The sequence below is a fragment of the Salmo trutta genome, chromosome 31 (genome assembly GCF_901001165.1).
Source record: "Salmo trutta chromosome 31, fSalTru1.1, whole genome shotgun sequence".
NCBI classification, from domain to species: domain Eukaryota; kingdom Metazoa; phylum Chordata; class Actinopteri; order Salmoniformes; family Salmonidae; genus Salmo; species Salmo trutta.
This window is the reverse complement of record NC_042987.1, coordinates 14853583-14871214: the sequence shown is the minus strand read 5'-3', so window position 1 is coordinate 14871214 and position 17632 is coordinate 14853583. Positions and strand designations below refer to the sequence as shown.

General features: G+C 40.7%; 1 protein-coding gene across 2 annotated transcripts in view; it reads right to left on the bottom strand.

Annotated features, from left to right (window-relative positions):
• Positions 1–12950, bottom strand: part of klhl14 (kelch-like family member 14) — a 68959-nt gene extending 56009 nt beyond the window's left edge. The window contains exons 1-3 of one of the 2 annotated variants that reach the window (XM_029725406.1): positions 12208–12950; positions 10416–11319; positions 4660–4781 (exon numbers count right to left, since the gene is read on the bottom strand). In XM_029725406.1, coding sequence (XP_029581266.1) covers positions 4660–4781; positions 10416–11296 — 1003 coding nt within the window. In that variant the 5' untranslated portion in view covers positions 11297–11319; positions 12208–12950. Of the gene's footprint in view, positions 1–4659; positions 4782–10415; positions 11345–12207 lie in introns of those variants that run through there. The other variant, XM_029725408.1, reaches the window with a different exon arrangement.
• Positions 12951–17632: the final 4682 nt, after the last annotated feature.

Sequence of the window (17632 nt, the reverse complement as noted above, 5' to 3'; positions counted from 1 at the left end):
TAATCAGGTGAGACTGAGCATAGGACACTAAACTCCCGAGTGGCGCAGCGGTCTAAGGCACTGCATCGCAGTGCTAGAGGATTTACTACAGACCCGGGTTCGATCCTAAATGGCTGCGATGGGAGTCCCATAGAACAGTGCAAAATTGGCCCAGTGTCGTCTGGGTTAGGGGAGGGGTTGGCCGGGGGGGCTTTACAAGTAGACCATCATTGTAAATAAGAATTTGTTCTAAACTGACTTGTCTAGTAAAATAAAGGTTGAATAAAAAGCTATACAGTGTATTTGTAAAGTATTCAGACCCCTAAAATTGTAAAGTATTCAGACCCCTAAAATTGATTAAATTAAAAAGTTTACTCATCAATCTGCACAATACCCTGTAATTACAAAGTGAAAACAGGTTTTTAGACATTTTTGCAAATGTATTAAAAATAAATAACAGAAACACATTATTTACATAAGTATTCAGACCCTTTGCAATGAGACTCGAAATTGAGCTCAGGTGCATCCTGTTTCCATTGATCATCCTTGAGATGTTTCTACAACTTGATTGGAGTCCACCTGTGGTATATTCAATTGATTGGACATGATTTGGATAGGCACACACCTGTCTATATAAGGTCCCACAGTTGACAGTGCATGTCAAAGCAAAAACCAAGCCATGAGGTCGAAGGAATTGTCAGTAGAGCTCCGTGACATGATTGTGTCGAGACACAGATCTGGGGAAAGGTATCAAAACAGTTCTACATCGAAGGTCCCCAAGAACACAGTGGCCTCCACCATTCTTAAATGGAAGAATTTTGGAACCACAAAGACTCTTCCTAGAGCTGGCCGCCTGGCCAAACTGAGCAATCGGGGGAGAAGGGCCTTGGTCAGGGAGGTGACCAAGAACCCGATGCTTACACTGACAGAGCTCCAGAGATTCTCTGTGGAGATGGGAGAACCTTCCAGAAGGACAACCTTCTTTGCAGCACTCCACCAATCAGGCCTTTATGGTAGAGTGGCCAGAAGGAAGCCAATCCTCAGTAAAAGGCGCAAGACAGCCCACTTGGAGTTTGCCAAAAGGCACCTAAAGGACTCAGACCATGACAAACAAGATTCTCTGGTCTGATGAAACCAAGATTGAACTCTTTGAACTGAATGCCAAGCGTCACATCTGGAGGAAACCTGGCACCATCACTACGGTTAAGCATGGTGGTGCAGCATTATGCTGTGGGGATGTTTTTCAGCGGCAGAGACTGGGAGACTATTCAGGATTGAGGGAAAGATGAACGGAGCAAAGTACAGAGAGCTCCTTGATGAAAACCTGCTCCAGAGCGCTCAGGATCTCAGACTGGGGTGAAAGTTGACCTTCCAACAGGACAAAGACCATAAGCACAAGGCAAGACAATGCAGGAGTGGCTTCGGGACAAGTCTCTGAATGTCCTTGAATGGCCCAGCCAGAGCCCGGACTTGAACCTGATCGAACATCTGAAAACAGACCTGAAAACAGCTGTGCAGCGACGCTCTACATCCAACATGACAGAGCTTGAGAGGATCTGCAGAGAAGGATGGGAGAAACTCGCCAAATACAGGTGTGCCAAGCTTGTAGCGTCATACCCAAGAAGACTGGAGGCTGTAATCGCTGCCAAAGGTGCTTTAACAAAGCACTGAGTAAAGGGTCTGAATTCTCATGTAAATGTTATATTTCATTTTTTTTAAATATAATTTGCAAACATTTCTAAAAACCTGTTTTTGCTTTTTCATTATGGGATATTGTGTGGATAGATGAGGGGGAAAAACTATTTTAATACATTTTAGAATAAGGCTGTAACGTAACAAAATGTGGAAAAAGTCAAGGGGTCTGAATACTTTCCGAATGCACTGTATCTTGAGGCAAGTACTGTAATAGAAAGCTTGTTCTTTGTATTTGCAGAAGCCATTATATCATTTGTTTGTGTTCTGTGCGCATTATATACTCTGGTAAAGTTCTACCATCAACTATATACAGTTGAAGTCGGAAGTTTACATACACTTAGGTTGGAGTCATTAAAACTCGTTTTTCAAAAACTCCACAAATGTCTTGTTTACAAACTATAGTTTTGGCAAGTCGGTTAGGACATTTTCCCAACAATTGTTTACAGACAGATTATTTCACTGTATCACAATTCCAGTGGGACAGAAGTTTACATACAATAAGTTGACTGTGCCTTTAAACAGCTTGGACAATTCATGAAAATTATGTCATGTCTTTAGAAGCTTCTGATAGGCTAATTGACATCATTTGAGTCAATTGGAGGTGTACCTGTGGATATATTTGAAGGCCTACCTTCAAACTCAGTGCCTCTTTGCTTGACATTATGGGAAAATCAAAAGAAATCAGCCAAGACCTCAGAATTTGTAGACCTCCACAAGTCTGGTTCATCTTTGGGAGCAATTTCCAAATGCCTGAATGTACCACGTTCATCTGCACAAACAATAGTACGCAAGTATAAACACCATGGGACCACGCAGCCGTCATACCGCTCAGGAAGGAGATGCGTTCTGTCTCCTAGAGATGAACGTACTTTGGTGCAAAAAGCGCAAATCAATCCCAGAACAACAGCAAATGACCTTGTGAAGATGCTGGAGGAAACAGGTACAAAGGTATCTATATCCACAGTAAAACGAGTCCTATATCAACAACCTGAAATGCCGCTCAGCAAGGAAGAAGTCACTGCTCCAAAACTGCCATAAAAAAGCCAGACTACAGTTTGCAACTGCACATGGGGACAAAGATCGTACTTTTTGGAGAAATATCCTCTGGTCTGATGAAACAAAAACAGAACTGTTTGGCCATAATGACCATCGTTATGTTTGGAGGAAAAAGGGGGAGGCTTGCAAGCCGAAGAACACCCTCCGAACAGTGAAGCACGGGGGTGGTAGCATCATGTTGTGGTGGTGCTTTGCTGCAGGATGGACTGGTGCACTTCACAAAATAGATGGCATCATGAGGGAGGAAAATATGTGGATATATTGAAGCAACATCTCAAGACATCAGTCAGGAAGTTGAAGCTTGGTCGCAAATGGGCCTTCCAAACGGACAATGACCCCAAGCATACTTCCAAAGTTGTGGCAAAATGGCTTAAGGACAACAAAGTCAAGGTATTGGAGTGGCCATCACAAAGCCCTGACATCAGTCCTATAGAAAATTTGTGGGCAGAACTGAAAAAGCTTGTGCGAGCAAGGAGGCCTACAAACCTGACTCAGTTACACCAGCTCTGTCAGGAGGAATGGGACAAACTTCACCCAACTTATTCTGGGAAGCTTGTGGAAGGCTACTCGAAACGTTTGACCCAAGTTAAACAATTTAAAGGCAATGCTACCAAACATTAATTGAGTATATGTAAACTTCTGACCCACTGGGAATGTGATGAAAGAAATAAAAGCTGAGATAAATCATTCTCTCTAAAATTATTCTGACATTTCACATTGTTAAAATAAAGTGGTGATCCTAACTGACCTAAGAAAGGGAATTTTTACTAGGATTAAATGTCAGGAATTGTGAAAACTGAGTTTAAATAGTAAAAAAGGTGTATGTAAACTTCCGACTTCAACTGTACCATAAAATCAATATAATTATGAATTTTAGAATTATTCAATTCATTGTCAACATTTGCGGGAAAAATTATATTTTAACATATTATTGGGCAAAGAAATACCCACACAATTATATTTTGGCTTTGCAAGGTTTTTCAAGACATCCATGCATGTCCAATTACCAAATGGTTTTATCAGCTTGGAGGGATGTTTTCTCCTTCCCTCGCTCTGCTATCTATCTGGCATATTCAATATTTTATAATAATATATTATTACTTAATATTATTGTATTTTAAAGCAGCTGGACAGTAACATGTAATTATATAATGTTACATCTACACCTCACAAGATTATTAGATTATTATAAATCTGGCCATGCATCTTTGCCAAGAGATTTTTAAAAAAAACAAGGGACACCAGGCAGAAAGCTCCACGCCACAGGGCTGTGACTGTAAAGCCATGCTCAGTTTAAAAAACGTACATTAAAAGTGATAGTGATACATCATTACCTCTAGGATTTATGGAACTCCTTTTGTTCTTCCCTTAATTTTACATGGAAATGAACTTGTGCTCAAGACAAAACATAAGGAATGTTCAACTTGAAATAAACCACTTCTTAAAATCCTGTCATTGATTTGTGGTTGAAATCTGGTTAAATTATTATGTCGATTACTTTTTGTGAATTAAACCCAAAAATCAATTGAAGGGATATTTCACAATTGTTCAACTTAAGGTTCATTATCTCTAGCCCCACCACAACATATGTGAAAACGGTGTATTTTTATGTTTTGTAGTCAAAAATATGCACACCAGATGATCAGCGATGTCATTAGAAACATTTTTGACATCATCTGGTGTGCATTATGTGATTCTAACCAACTATAAGTAGGCAAAGGTTTGTAAACACTTATCTTCCTCTATCTTTTTGACTACACAACATAGAAAGGCTCCATTTTCACATATGTTGATGTTGGGGTGTTGCTGGAGATGGTGAATATGAAGTAGAAAGATGTGTATGTTGACACGTTGGTACGTTGATTCCTCTTTATTAAATAAGCTTATAACAGAAAGAGCATATCGGTAAAAGATAGGGTTTCTACTCACTAGTGAGGATCTTCCATGTCTTCTTCTCGTCATCATAGTACTGGACCAGATTACTAGGGAGTCGATCGGGTCCAGGGGGCAAGCCACCCACCAACAACAGCATCCTCTTATTGGAACGAATCCTGGAGTAAAGTGGGTGAGGAGGTGTTGAGGGTTTCGGGGTGTGGAGGGGGTTGGGATTTGGAGCGATTCGGGTGGAGGCGTTGGGGTATGGAGTGGGTTGGCGGGGGACAAAAGCCGGGAAACATAAATTACATAACAGATATAGATGAAATAAAACAACCACTTGCACACATAACCATAGAGAGAACCGTTTTTGTTGAGTAGAAAGCCAAATGTAACTAATCCCAACAACTTCATTGTGTTGGTAGTAACTGAATTGTAGCCCATTGTCGTGACTTGACTTTAACATTAATCTGAAGACTGTTATTTATCTAATTAACTAACTATGTTTTATTGTTACCCAATTCAATTAATCATGTAACTAACTCATTATGATCTGGGGCACCACGAGAGTGGTTCTTTAAAGAGTTACCATCTCCTGAATTAAACTCTAAACGGTCTTTATCTATCACATCTATAAACAGTCAACTTATTAATCATAACCTCTTATCATATCACCATTCTGAACAGTCGTAACCTCCTTGCATCTGCAAAATCCTGAGCCTTAATTATGATTCAGTACTACACAAATTGGTTGAATTATTTATTTACTAGCTACTTAAATGGTAATACAGATAAACATACACACTCTGCACCGGTTATTGCTGAAAACAGGTCCCTAGCGGAACGACAACAACATGGCTGCTTGTTAAAGAAGAGATAGAGACAGAGACACTTAACATTACAACATTCAGAAACTACTACCACCTAAAGTAACCATATACTTTGCACACGAACCGCCGCCCGCTTTGAGAAAAAATTCATGAATGTATTTACGTGAAATGCCTGGGTTCGCCGGGGGTCTCTCAGTGAACTGGGTAGCCTTGGAAAGGGGGTAGGGCATTTTCTCGGCACGCTTGTAAGGCTCTGATAGTCCAAAATGGGTTCCAACAAGTCTTCTACTGTTGTCCTTCTTCGTAGTTATCCAGTATCCGGTGACTTGTCGTTTAGTCCTGAACAGAACTACAGAGTTGATGTTCCTTCCATTTTCTCTTGAAGATGCTTCTTTGAAGAAAGGCTAGCCAGCCGTATCGATCGTTCCCCAGTGTGGTGATGAGAGTAGCGTAATACGATGGTTTGAGCTTAAATTCACTTTCGAAGATGCTTTACTTAGGACAGCTAATCATACCAGTGATTGTCCGGGAGGTGAGTTTATCGTCTCCACCTCATGTTGAGATTCAAAGTTCAAACCATTTTAAACATGTAGCTGAAGCTTCACGCTTTTCTCGTCCCGTGTTAACTTCTTAACCCATCCTTTATACCTTTTGCTCGAAAGGGGCGGTTCCAGCAGGCTGGCACACTCCCTGACCTCACTCCGGGGCGGTGATTACTCACTGTGCAAAGTTATGGAAAACACTTTTATAATTTTTCATATGACATGCACAACGCATAGTGTGGAAACTTCATATATGTAGTGTGTATACTTTCCAAGTTACAGTATTTCCTTCATAACATTTTTAATGACATCACAAAATAACAAACAAAATTACATTAGTGTTCTATAGTTCGCCTCTGACCATTCCCCACGTTCTACGTGAGAAATATTGTTCCACTATTCACTTTTGAATGTGTTAGAGTTTCAGCAGGAAAAAGGGTCTGTTGAGACAAAGCACATTCCTTTGGTGAATCTTGAGAGCGCAGGCCTGGATCTTCTCCCTTCATTTACAACAGGATGTGAGTGTCAATTCCCACTAGTTATTTTCTCCCCCCTCTGTGGGTGAGAGGGGGTCTGATTGAAGTTATTCATTGCAAACCTGATCTATTTGGATTCTCTGGACAGTCATGACACCATGTACAGCGCATGTGGAAAGTAGTCAGACCCCTTTCCTTTTTCCACATTTTGTTACGTTACAGCCTTGTTCTAAAAAGTATGAAATTAAATGTTTTCCTCGCTAATCTACACACAATACCCCATAATTACAAAGCAAAAACAGGTTTTTAGACATTTTAGCGAATGTATTCAAATAAAAAACAGAAATACCTTATTTAGATAAGTATTCAGACCCTTTGCTATGAGACTCGAAATTGAGCTCAGGTCCATCCTGTTTCCATTGATCATCCTTGAGATGTTTCAACAACTTTCTTGGAGTCCACCTGTGGTAAATTCAATTGATTGGACATGATTTGGATAGGCACACACCTGTCTATATAAGGTCTCACAGTTGACAGTGCATGTCAGAGCAAAAACCAAGTCGAGACAGGATTGTGTCGAGGCACAGATCTGGGGAAGAGAACCAAAAACATTTCTGCAGCATTGAAGGTCCCCAAGAACACAGTGGCCTTCATCATTCTTAAATGGAATACGTTTGGAACCACCAAGACTCTTCTTAGAGCTGGCCGCCTGGCCAAACTGAGCAATCGGGGGAGAAGGGCCTTGGTCAGGGAGGTGACCATGAACCCAATGGTCACTTTGATAGAGCTCCAGAGTTCCTCAGTGGAGATGGGAGAACCTTCCAAAAGGACAACCATCTTTTCAGCACTCCACCAATCAGGCCTTTATGGTAGAGTGGCCAGACGGAAGCCACTCCTCAGTAAAAGGCACATGACAGCCCACTTGGAGTTTGCCAAAAGGCACCTAAAGGACTCTCAGACCATGACAAACAAGATTCTCTGATCGGATGAAATCAAGATTGAACTCTTTGGTCTGAATGCCAAGCGTCACGTCTGGAGGAAACCTGGCACCATCCCTACGATGAAGCATGGTGGTGGCAGCATTATGCTGTGGGGATGTTTTTCAGCGGCAGGGACTAGGGGACTAGTCAGGATCGAGGGAAAGATGAACGGATCAAAATACAGAGAGATCCTTCAAGAAAACCTGTTCACCTTCCAACAGGACAACGACCCTAAGCACACAGCCAAGACAACACAGGAGCGGCTTCGGGACAAGTCTCTGAATGTCCTTGAGTGGCCCAACCAGAGCCCAAACTTCAAACCGATCGAACATCTCTGGAGATACCTGAAAACAGCTGTGCAGCAAAGCTTCCCATCCAACCTGAAAATCTTGAGAGGATCTGCAGAGAAGAATGGGAGAAACTCCCTAAATACAGGTGTGCCAAGCTTGTAGCGTCATACCCAAGAAGACTCAAGGCTGTAATCGCTGCCAAAGCTGCTTCAACAAAGTGCTGAGTAAAGGGTCTGAATACTTATGTAAATGTTTTTTATTTTTAATACATTTGTAAAAATTCAGTTTTTGCTTTGTCATTATGGGGTATTGTGTGTAGATTGACAAGGAGAGAAAATGATTTAATAAAATGTTTGAATAAAACTGTAAAGTAACAAAATGTGGAAAAAGTCAAGGGATCTGAATACTTTCCGAATGCACTGTTACTGTATTCTATATGGAAGATTTAGATAACAAAATAATGTTTCCCATCATGGTGGAAAATCCATATTGGCCAACGCTAAATGAGCTATATACAGTAGATCACAGCTGTAACGTCTTAACAATCATGTGAATGTACATGATAATACTTCCTATGTATTTGGTAACAACATGTTAATAATATTGTAACCTGTAAATACAGAAAATCAGCCTTGTAATATCACAGCAGTTTTTTCTCTGAATTTATGATAAAGCTTTCAATGGCTTGTTTTTCATTCGGTTTCGGTCTAAAGAGGGTTTACAGCCTAAAGATATCTGTTCAATTAGGTGTGAACTCATCAGAACTTTTCTACAGGGTGCCAGGGTGCCATACAGTGAGGCAAATAATATTATGACTGGACGATACACAGTAGATCAACTACTGCATAAAATGTTGCTATTCCATTGGCAAAGACTCTCCATGTGATAGTTCTGAGCCAATTGTGCAGCATATTCTTGAGCTGTGGGGTTGGTTTGTGAAACACAATTTCAGGGCCACATACTTTACTGTACATTGAGTCCAGTCATCTAATTATGTGCAATGCAATTAAACAACTAACCACAAAGTAACAGTCGTTTAAACAACATTGGCCATTAATTCCAGGCATTTGCATCGTTCTCGTTTTACGATTGACTAAATGACTGCCCTCTCATGCACCCACTTGGATACTGGCCGACTCGTGTTTTGGGGCTTATTCTCATCTGAAAATGGCCACTAAACATAGATAAGGCTAATTAATTGAGGGGAGAGAAACGGTGGATTGTGATATTAATATGAGCAGTCTAGACCCTAGATCTGTGCTGTATCTGGACCCATCTATGGGTATCTCACTGAGACTATGTGGTACCCTTCCTGCAGGCCCTCTCCATTCCACATAACTTTCTATTGGATTTATTTATTGGAATGCTTTCTGAACGCACTGTAACTGTATTCTATATGGAAGATTTAGATAACAAAATAATGTTCCCTATCATGGAGAAAAGTCCATATTGGCCAACGCTAAATGAGCTATATACAGTAGATCACAGCTGTAACGTCTTAACAATCATGTGAATGTACATGATAATACTTCCTAATAATATTGTTACCTCTAAATACAGAAAATCGCCTTTGTAATATCACAGCTGTTTCTTCTCTGAATTTATGATAAAACTGTTTATTGGATTTCCACTTATGTGCTCTATAAAGATATTGTGAGAAAGAAATAGTGAAATTACCCATGCCATAAATTACCCTGGTAAATAAATAGTACCCCCAACTGCAAGATAATTGTTGATTTCTATTTTCTATACTGTGAGAATATTTTTCCAATCATATAGTCTACTGTTTCTGAATGAAGCAGATAACGTTAGACAAATATAAAAGTCAAAATTGCTCCATAATACTTGAGACTTATAATAACTAAATTGTGTTCTATAAACAACAGCATCATAAAGCACTGCCAATCAATCATCTTCCTGTCAACATCCTGTCCATTAATTATCTCTGAAAATGCTCATCATGACAAACAGACCATGACAAGCATACCTGGCCATGCAGTACTGTATGTCCCATGGTTGTGTACTGTAGGTGAGGCAGACCAAGCAACTTTCCTAAGTATGGATCACTCAGACCTACAACTCTATAAGCCATGAGTTATTTTCCTGTCCTTGCTAATAAAAAAATATACCTACTGGTTGTGTATAAATAGGTTATAAGTTATAGATGATATCTACCCAGGTTATGTCAACACAAATGTTCATGTGCTCTTATGTCATATTTTTACATGTGTGCCTACGTTAAGTTATGAGTGACCTATATATTTTTGGAATATATAGGAAATAAGAATCATTTCTTATTTCAGACGAAATGCCTGAATGTACTGTACAACTATTGACTAAATGTATGTTCCTCCATATTTTCAGCACTTAAAACCTTCACAGAGAAAAAAACTATTTTACCAAGAGTTAACTAAGTCATATAGTGTAGCGTTGGAATTGAGATGGTATGCAAAATAAGGTAGACCATTCTAAAGCATCCTCACTAACCCTAACCTTATGCAAGTATGCAGTATGTAGTACCTTTACTAACCTTTGCTAACGACTTCTTATACACCACTCCTAACCCTTATTTGTGTGTGTGTGTGTGTGTGTGCGTGTGCGTGTGCGTGTGCGTGTGTGTGTGTGTGTGTGTGTGTGTGTGTGTGTGTGTGTGTGTGTGTGTGTGTGTGTGTGTGCGTGCGTCTGTCCTCACCTGCTGGCTGTAGTCTGCCTGCAGTGCTGTCTGAAGGGCATCAGGTGGTAGTTCATGGCGTCCATCAGCAGCTTCTGGCATACCGGGTCACTCCTCATGAAGTCAACCGACTGGACCCTCTCCACCAGCTCTGGGGCCGGGATGAGGGCGAAGCGCAGCCTCTTCATCAGGTCCGGGGCGTAGTGCATGCGAGTCTCCCGGTCATGCTCCAGCCAGAGGACCGACATCTGGAAGAGGGCCAGCTCCGACTCCACCGGGGGCGGCAGAGCATCCAGCATGGCGCACATCTCCTCAAAGTTCAGCAGCAGCACATCTTCCACCAGGTATTTGTTGGCCAGCTTCTTGGTCTCGTCCAAGCCGTGCAGCGCCGCGATCTTGCAGATCTGCTTGTAGTTCTGCACCGAGATCTGGTCGTTGAGGAACTGCACGCTGAGCTTTGTGATCTGAGGGACGTTGAGGATCTTGCTGACCGAGAGCACCTCTTCCACAGTGTCCAGGGAGAGCGTGACATTGGCAGTGTACAGGTACTCCAGCACTAGCCGTAGTCCGATGGAGGAGCAGCCCTGAAGGACCAAGTTGTTGATGGACCGGGGGCTGGCCATCAGCTTGTCATCGGGGGAGGAAGACGGGGTGCCACTGCTCCCCTGGTCTTTGTTGTTGTTGGTCCCCTCGTTGTTGAGCATATGACTGCTGGAGAAGAGAGACCTGAAATACTGTGAGCAGGACGCCAGCACGGCTTTGTGGCAGTGGAACTGCTGTCCCTGGGCAGTGAGAGTCACATCACAGAAAAGCTGTTTCCTCCATAGCAGGTTGAGCCCGTGCAGCAGGGTGTCACTGTGTGTAGGGTCAAAGGTGGAGGTTCTATCACCGGATCTGGACATGACTTCCTGACTGTTAACGCCACCTAGGCAACAAATACACCACGCAAGCCGTTTAGCCTACCTCTAGCCCATTTATTTGTGAAGAACATAACATGAGATCATCATTACAGTCAGGATGGAATTGTCTCAATACCTTCACGTTATACCGAGCATAATGGTTAAATGGTGGATATACACACGACTGAACTTGTAAACCGTCATGCTGCTCCCTCCGATATTATTCTACAGTGAACAATATCGTTCAGTCCGGTATCATTTGAACTTTGGCTCAGGTCGGATGAGAAAACAAAAACGTATAGTCCCAATAATGTGCTATTCCCTTGCTATTGTCAGTCGTTCAAGACAAGATCATTTTAAATGGACGCTGCTGTTTGAAGCGCACTGTCAAAACAAAATATTATAGGAGATGCTGCATCGCCTTATTATCTTCGATAACGCAATTTAAGTTGTTGGATAAGAGGAAAAGGCAACCCCTACGGTGCCGTGCACGGATACTATGCAGCATTCAGCTAACACTTATCGTTCTCCTCTTATCTTGCTGCACTCCCACAATGAGGAAATTTACACATCCACAAATGCACGCACGGAGTGATACAAAAGCAATTAGTTTGTCCCTCACACAGCCGACATCATCACTGTGCGTGTGCGTTTTCCCTTATACCTGAGTTACGACTATTCAGACGTGAGTATCAGAAATTATTCATTCAATGCAGCTATCCAACAAATATAAATGAAACACGCACATGAGTAGGTTGCTGTATAACGCTAAACATGCATTTACTGTATGAAATATGTTTGTAAACTTGATATAAGCGTCCTGTACTACCTTGTTTCATAGTCGCCACATTTTCTAAAGCGCCTGTCACAACTAAATGATGTGAGCAGCTTGCTTGAGAACAAGCCAAACTTACCTGACTTACGATCTTGACAAAAAAAGAAAGTAAAGCTTTAGGTTCCCAATATTCTCACTTGGCTTTCCTTTGTTCTCCTTTTTCTTTAGCTGTATTCCTTTCCTTTAAAAGTCTATGGTCGGTGCCTCAAAATAATGATTGATTTCAACTCATAAAGTCACTATTTCAGGTTATTTGTTGACGTTGATAATTTGTTCTTCTGAATTAACAAGAAGTGTGTGAGTGTGTGAGAGGGAGCTGTGCTTTCTGCAAGAGAAGAAGAAGAAGAAATATACGTGTGACAAATTATGCTACCAAGAAACAACACATCATTATCCTTGGGCCTGGGGCTCAGTGAGTCGTAACGAGAGTAATAGGAAATCCACGGTTGGGGAGAGAAACGGTCGTGCATGGCCGGTGGAGAGAGACCATGCAGGGGTATGGATGCTGAAGAGACTCGCAAAATTATGGCTCAAGGCTATTGTAAAAACTGTCGAGCGTAAATGACTGCGATTTCAAACATCTATGGAAGAAAGAAAAGAGAAAGGGGGAGAAAAACCGAGTCTTTCCCTCGCTGTTATAGAGAGAACCGTCAAGTTTTAGTGCGCATTGCTAATTAGTCAATTTCTCTCTGCCTTCACAGCCCGACGACTTTGCTGCTGAGCTGAAACTGCTAATTTCTGGGACCAGCCTTTTTTTGGCTGTGAACTGGATGGATGAATGGCTTGTCTCGCACAAATGACAAAAAGGCTGCCTTAATCTCCATCACCAAAATAACCCCTCATCTCATTCTGCTCCTGCTAGTCCTTCAAAAGATGCTCTATACAAACTTTAGTGCTTTATATGCATCACATTTGAACGTAGAGTATCATATTACATGTATAATAGTTGTCAGAATTGAATTATGAAACATATTTTTCTATGTTTGACAAATCATAAAAGGCCATCATTCCAATAACCAGCCACATTGTATCAACTTAAATTGCTATGCATAGAAATATCCATTATATTATTATTTCATTATCTAAAAGCAGAAGTTAACTATCAGATACTTGTAGCTTGATATACTAATTATTGTGGCATGGATATAGTCCTGCATGGATATAGTCCTACTGTAGGCCTACACAATAGAAAGGAATGCGTGTTTTATGAACCGGACCCACGTGATCCATCCTGTGTGGATAGGTTTGATGTAGGTAGATACTCTTTCTATATATCCCGCCTACACATCACTACAAATGAGCCAATACAGAATAGGCCTCAACCTATTTTGACAGCATTTGTAAGTCATTTCACCTCATAGTTGGTGTACAGATGCACTGTCAACTTTAATAAAGACACACCACATATTTGTCTGATATTTGGTCTTTTATAACTCATATTCAGGTGAGTCAATGAGTCAGCCGTCTTCAAGGCCTCAATAAAGGAGCTCTTGAACATATCCACTGTTATGAGCATGTTACATATAAATATGTTAAAAAGCCATACATTATTCTGTTTTGAAAGTATTGTTGTAACACTACACGCATCTTGGGAGGTAACATCTTATGTCCAGAACTGTCTGCTTCAACTTTTTGGTGTTTTCACTATGTAGTACCGTATCTTATCACTTACAATTCAATTGTCGTTCTTAATTGACTATATGCTGCATTAAAATGGATGCCTCATCACAATTGTCATATTGAGGGGGTTATATGTAATAAAGCAAGTCAATCAAACATGTATTTCACACACAAAGTAAACGGTGAAAACAAAGCATTCAAGCAAATCAATTTCAAATCTGTTAAAGCACTTATTAGGTTGGACTGAACTGTCAATTAAATGAAGAGCTCAATTGGAGCAAAAACCTGCACATCCAGTTGTCCCCTGGGACGAGAACTGACAGATACCTCCTCACAAGTTCGAAAATGACAGATAGGGATAAACGGGCTTGTTCACGTACTATGAAATAGAGTAACACCACAGGCAACCATCAGATAATAGCAGGCCACGCAAACAGTGGGTTATAACGTTGTTGAAATATAATCCTTCTTGATGCCCTTTGATGGTGGAGTGTTTGACAACAGGACAGGACCACTTCTCAACCCAGTGTGGTGTATAGATCATGTTGTTAACACAGCCATTTGATCTGGTAAAATAGAAGCAGACCTTCTGAGCATCCTGCGTACTCATCTGGTGCTTTGGCTATACATGTTTCAAGCAATGTCCATCACTAGATATTGTTCAATTAATTTGTGTTTTATCATGTTAAAACACAATGGTTTTGGTTATACTTCAATCCTTCCAAAAGACTCAACATACAGTATAATCACATTCTAGTACCTAGCTATAACCCATTTTGTGGTATGTCTGGGACTGTAATGTTTGCTAAAGAAAATACAACAGTCAATTAGGACGGCATTACGCAAGTCTCAGGCGAGCCATTCTAGTGCTGTGAAATGACAATTTCCAACTCTTTCAGCTATTTGTAGCAACTCAGTCTCCTGAGGCCACTGGTCTTCAAATTGCAGGGCATTTATATGGTGGTAGGTTGTTACAGTGAGGATAGGGGGAGGGAGGAAGTGTGTGTGTGTGTGTGGGGGGGGGGGGGGGGTCAGTCATCAGACAAGAGAAGAGTTTCTGGACTAATTAAACCCGTTGAGACAGAGAATCACAGTACAGTGATTTACAACTCTCTCTATACCAGTTAACCCAACTCATATTTATCTGTCACATTCACATTACATACACTGTACCGTATGTATTCCTTGAAGAGGAAATTACAATATATTTTATGGAACGTAATTGAAAAACAAGATTGAACACTATATCTACTCTGTTATCAAACAAAAGTAAAATGCTTTTACAACCACCTCAAGACATAATTCAAATATCGACTTACTTCTGTTGACCGGAGTTGACTTGTTGATGTACGGCTTATGTATGTAATATAGGAATGTGTTTTGAGTTTAGTGTGAGGTCTAAGGCTGGGGCTAACCCTAGTAGTGGTTTCCAGTCCTGGTAATTGAGAACCACAGGGTATGCAGGCTTTTCTTCCAGCTCAGCTCACCTGATTGAAATAATCAACTAATTATTAGGACCTTGATTTGCAGAATCAATCCTGTTTGTGGTAGGCTGAAATAAAACCTGACACCTTGTAGCTGTCAAAAACTAGGGTTGATGCCCACTGCTCTTCTACATGGAGGATATGCAGAGAAAGAAAACATATTTAGTGTGAAATATGTCAGAATAGTTAAGAAATGTGAATACGATACGCTTTATGCATTTCGACAAAATGTGAACTAAGCTATTTACTTTTGTGAAAGATATCACTAAATAAGTCGATGCTCTTACAATGTCAATAATTGAAATAACATTGTGGTGATAGGCATATCAACAACAATACTGAGAAATACCGAAATAATACAAAACTGCTAAGATGATTACAGCCCAGAATGAACAGATAAAATATTAAATGCTCTAATCTAATCAATCCAATGAAACAAAACATGGAGAATCTATCTGGAAGTTATAGCATAACAAAGTCTACCAGGCATAATTCATTTTGCTGGCTGCTGCAACAGCAGCAGCAGCAGAGGGTATGCTAAGATAGAAAGTATTATTTTCCTAAATGGAAGGTGTCAGATGGTCACGGAAATGTGATCGGCTGTTCAAGATCACTGCTTCCCATCTGCAATTTGTGACGTGTGAAAGATTCAGCCCAAATGTGCTCACAAACCGGAAATCCTCAGCACTTTCTCTTATCATGGAAAAGCAAGATAACCAGCTGTTTACAGATCACAGAACATATCATATTAATATCATGGAGAGGGTGATATCATCTTGTTTGTAAAAATATTTTGTTAACTAAGTGTGATGGTATGGCAACCTTGGATCATAGGGAAAGTTCTAATTTAGAGATTTTCGATGTAAGTGTTCTAGGTTAAAGACTTAATATTCCTTTCTCCAAAAATCTTTGGAAAATGAATAAAATATGAAGATATTGCGATGCGAAGCACATTTCTAAAATCTCATTATGTGGCAAAATGTATGTATACCATTTTTTTGTGTTTGATCACCAACGCTATCCATTTTAATGTGCATAAATTATACACATCAAATAGTAATTCCATACAGAAAGTCTGTTGTACATAACATGTGTGCAATTCATGTTTTATGATCAGTTACTATTGATTTAACAGCTTTCATTGACAATACGATAGCATCTGCAGTCTTTCCCAAGTGTAACCTCAAATTACCTCTGCATCTGATGTCTACTGTAAACTCAAACACTTTCCTCTTTATTTAATCACTGCAGGCTTTCATTGTATTTGATAAGAGTTTCACTACAGTTGGAGGGATATTATTAGTGTGAGTAAAGGACATTAAAGATAAAGTGGGGGACAAATACAGTTCATGGTAAGGAGGGCCAAACACATCCCCATTCACATCGACAGGGCTGTAGTGGAGCGTGTCGAGAGTTTCAAGTTCCTTGGTGTCCACATCACCAACAAACTATTGTCGTCCAAACACACCAAGACAGTTGTGAAGAGGGCACTACAACACCTTTTCCCCTCAGGAGACTGAAACGATTTGGCATAGGTCGCCAGATCCTCAAAAAGTTCTACAGCTGCACCACCGAGAGCATCCTGACGGGTTGCATCACCGCCTGGTATGGCAACTGCTCGGCATCCGACCGTAAGGTGCTACAGAGGGTAGTGCGTACAGCCCAGTACATCACTGGGGCCAAGCTTCCTGATGTCCAGGACTTATATACTAGGCAGTATCAGAAGAAGGCCCCAGAAATTGTCAAAGACTCCAGTCACCCAAGTCATAGACTGTTCTCTCTGTTACCACACGGCAATCGGTACCAGAGCGCCATGTCTAGGTCCAAAAGGCTCCTTAACAGCTTCTACCCCCAAGCCATAAGACTGCTGAACAATGAATAAAATGCCCACCCGGACTATTTACATTGACCACCCCCCTCTCCCTTTGTTTTTACACTGCTGCTACTCACTGTTTATTATCTATGCATAGTCACTTTACTCCTTACCCCTATGTACAAATGACCTCGACTAACCTGTACCCCCGCACATTGACTTGGTACCGGTTACCCTCTGTATATAGCATCATTATTGTTATTTTATTGTGTTAGTATTTATAATTTTTTTTACTTTAGTTTATTTAGTAAATATGTTCTTAACTTTATTTCTTAAACGGCATTGTTGGTTAAGGGCTTGTAAGTAAGCATTTCACGGTAAGGTGTACCCCTGTTGTATTCGGCGCATGTGACAAATACAATTTGATTTGATTTGATTCACTGCTCCAGAACCTTATGCATTGTTAACTGTCTCCGACGCCAGTTTTACCAGTTTAATCATCTCCACTCTGCACAGTCTAGTCACACAAAGAGCAGTTGGAATTTGCTGGAGACAAACTATTCCAGTTATAAAAAAGTAAGTTACTG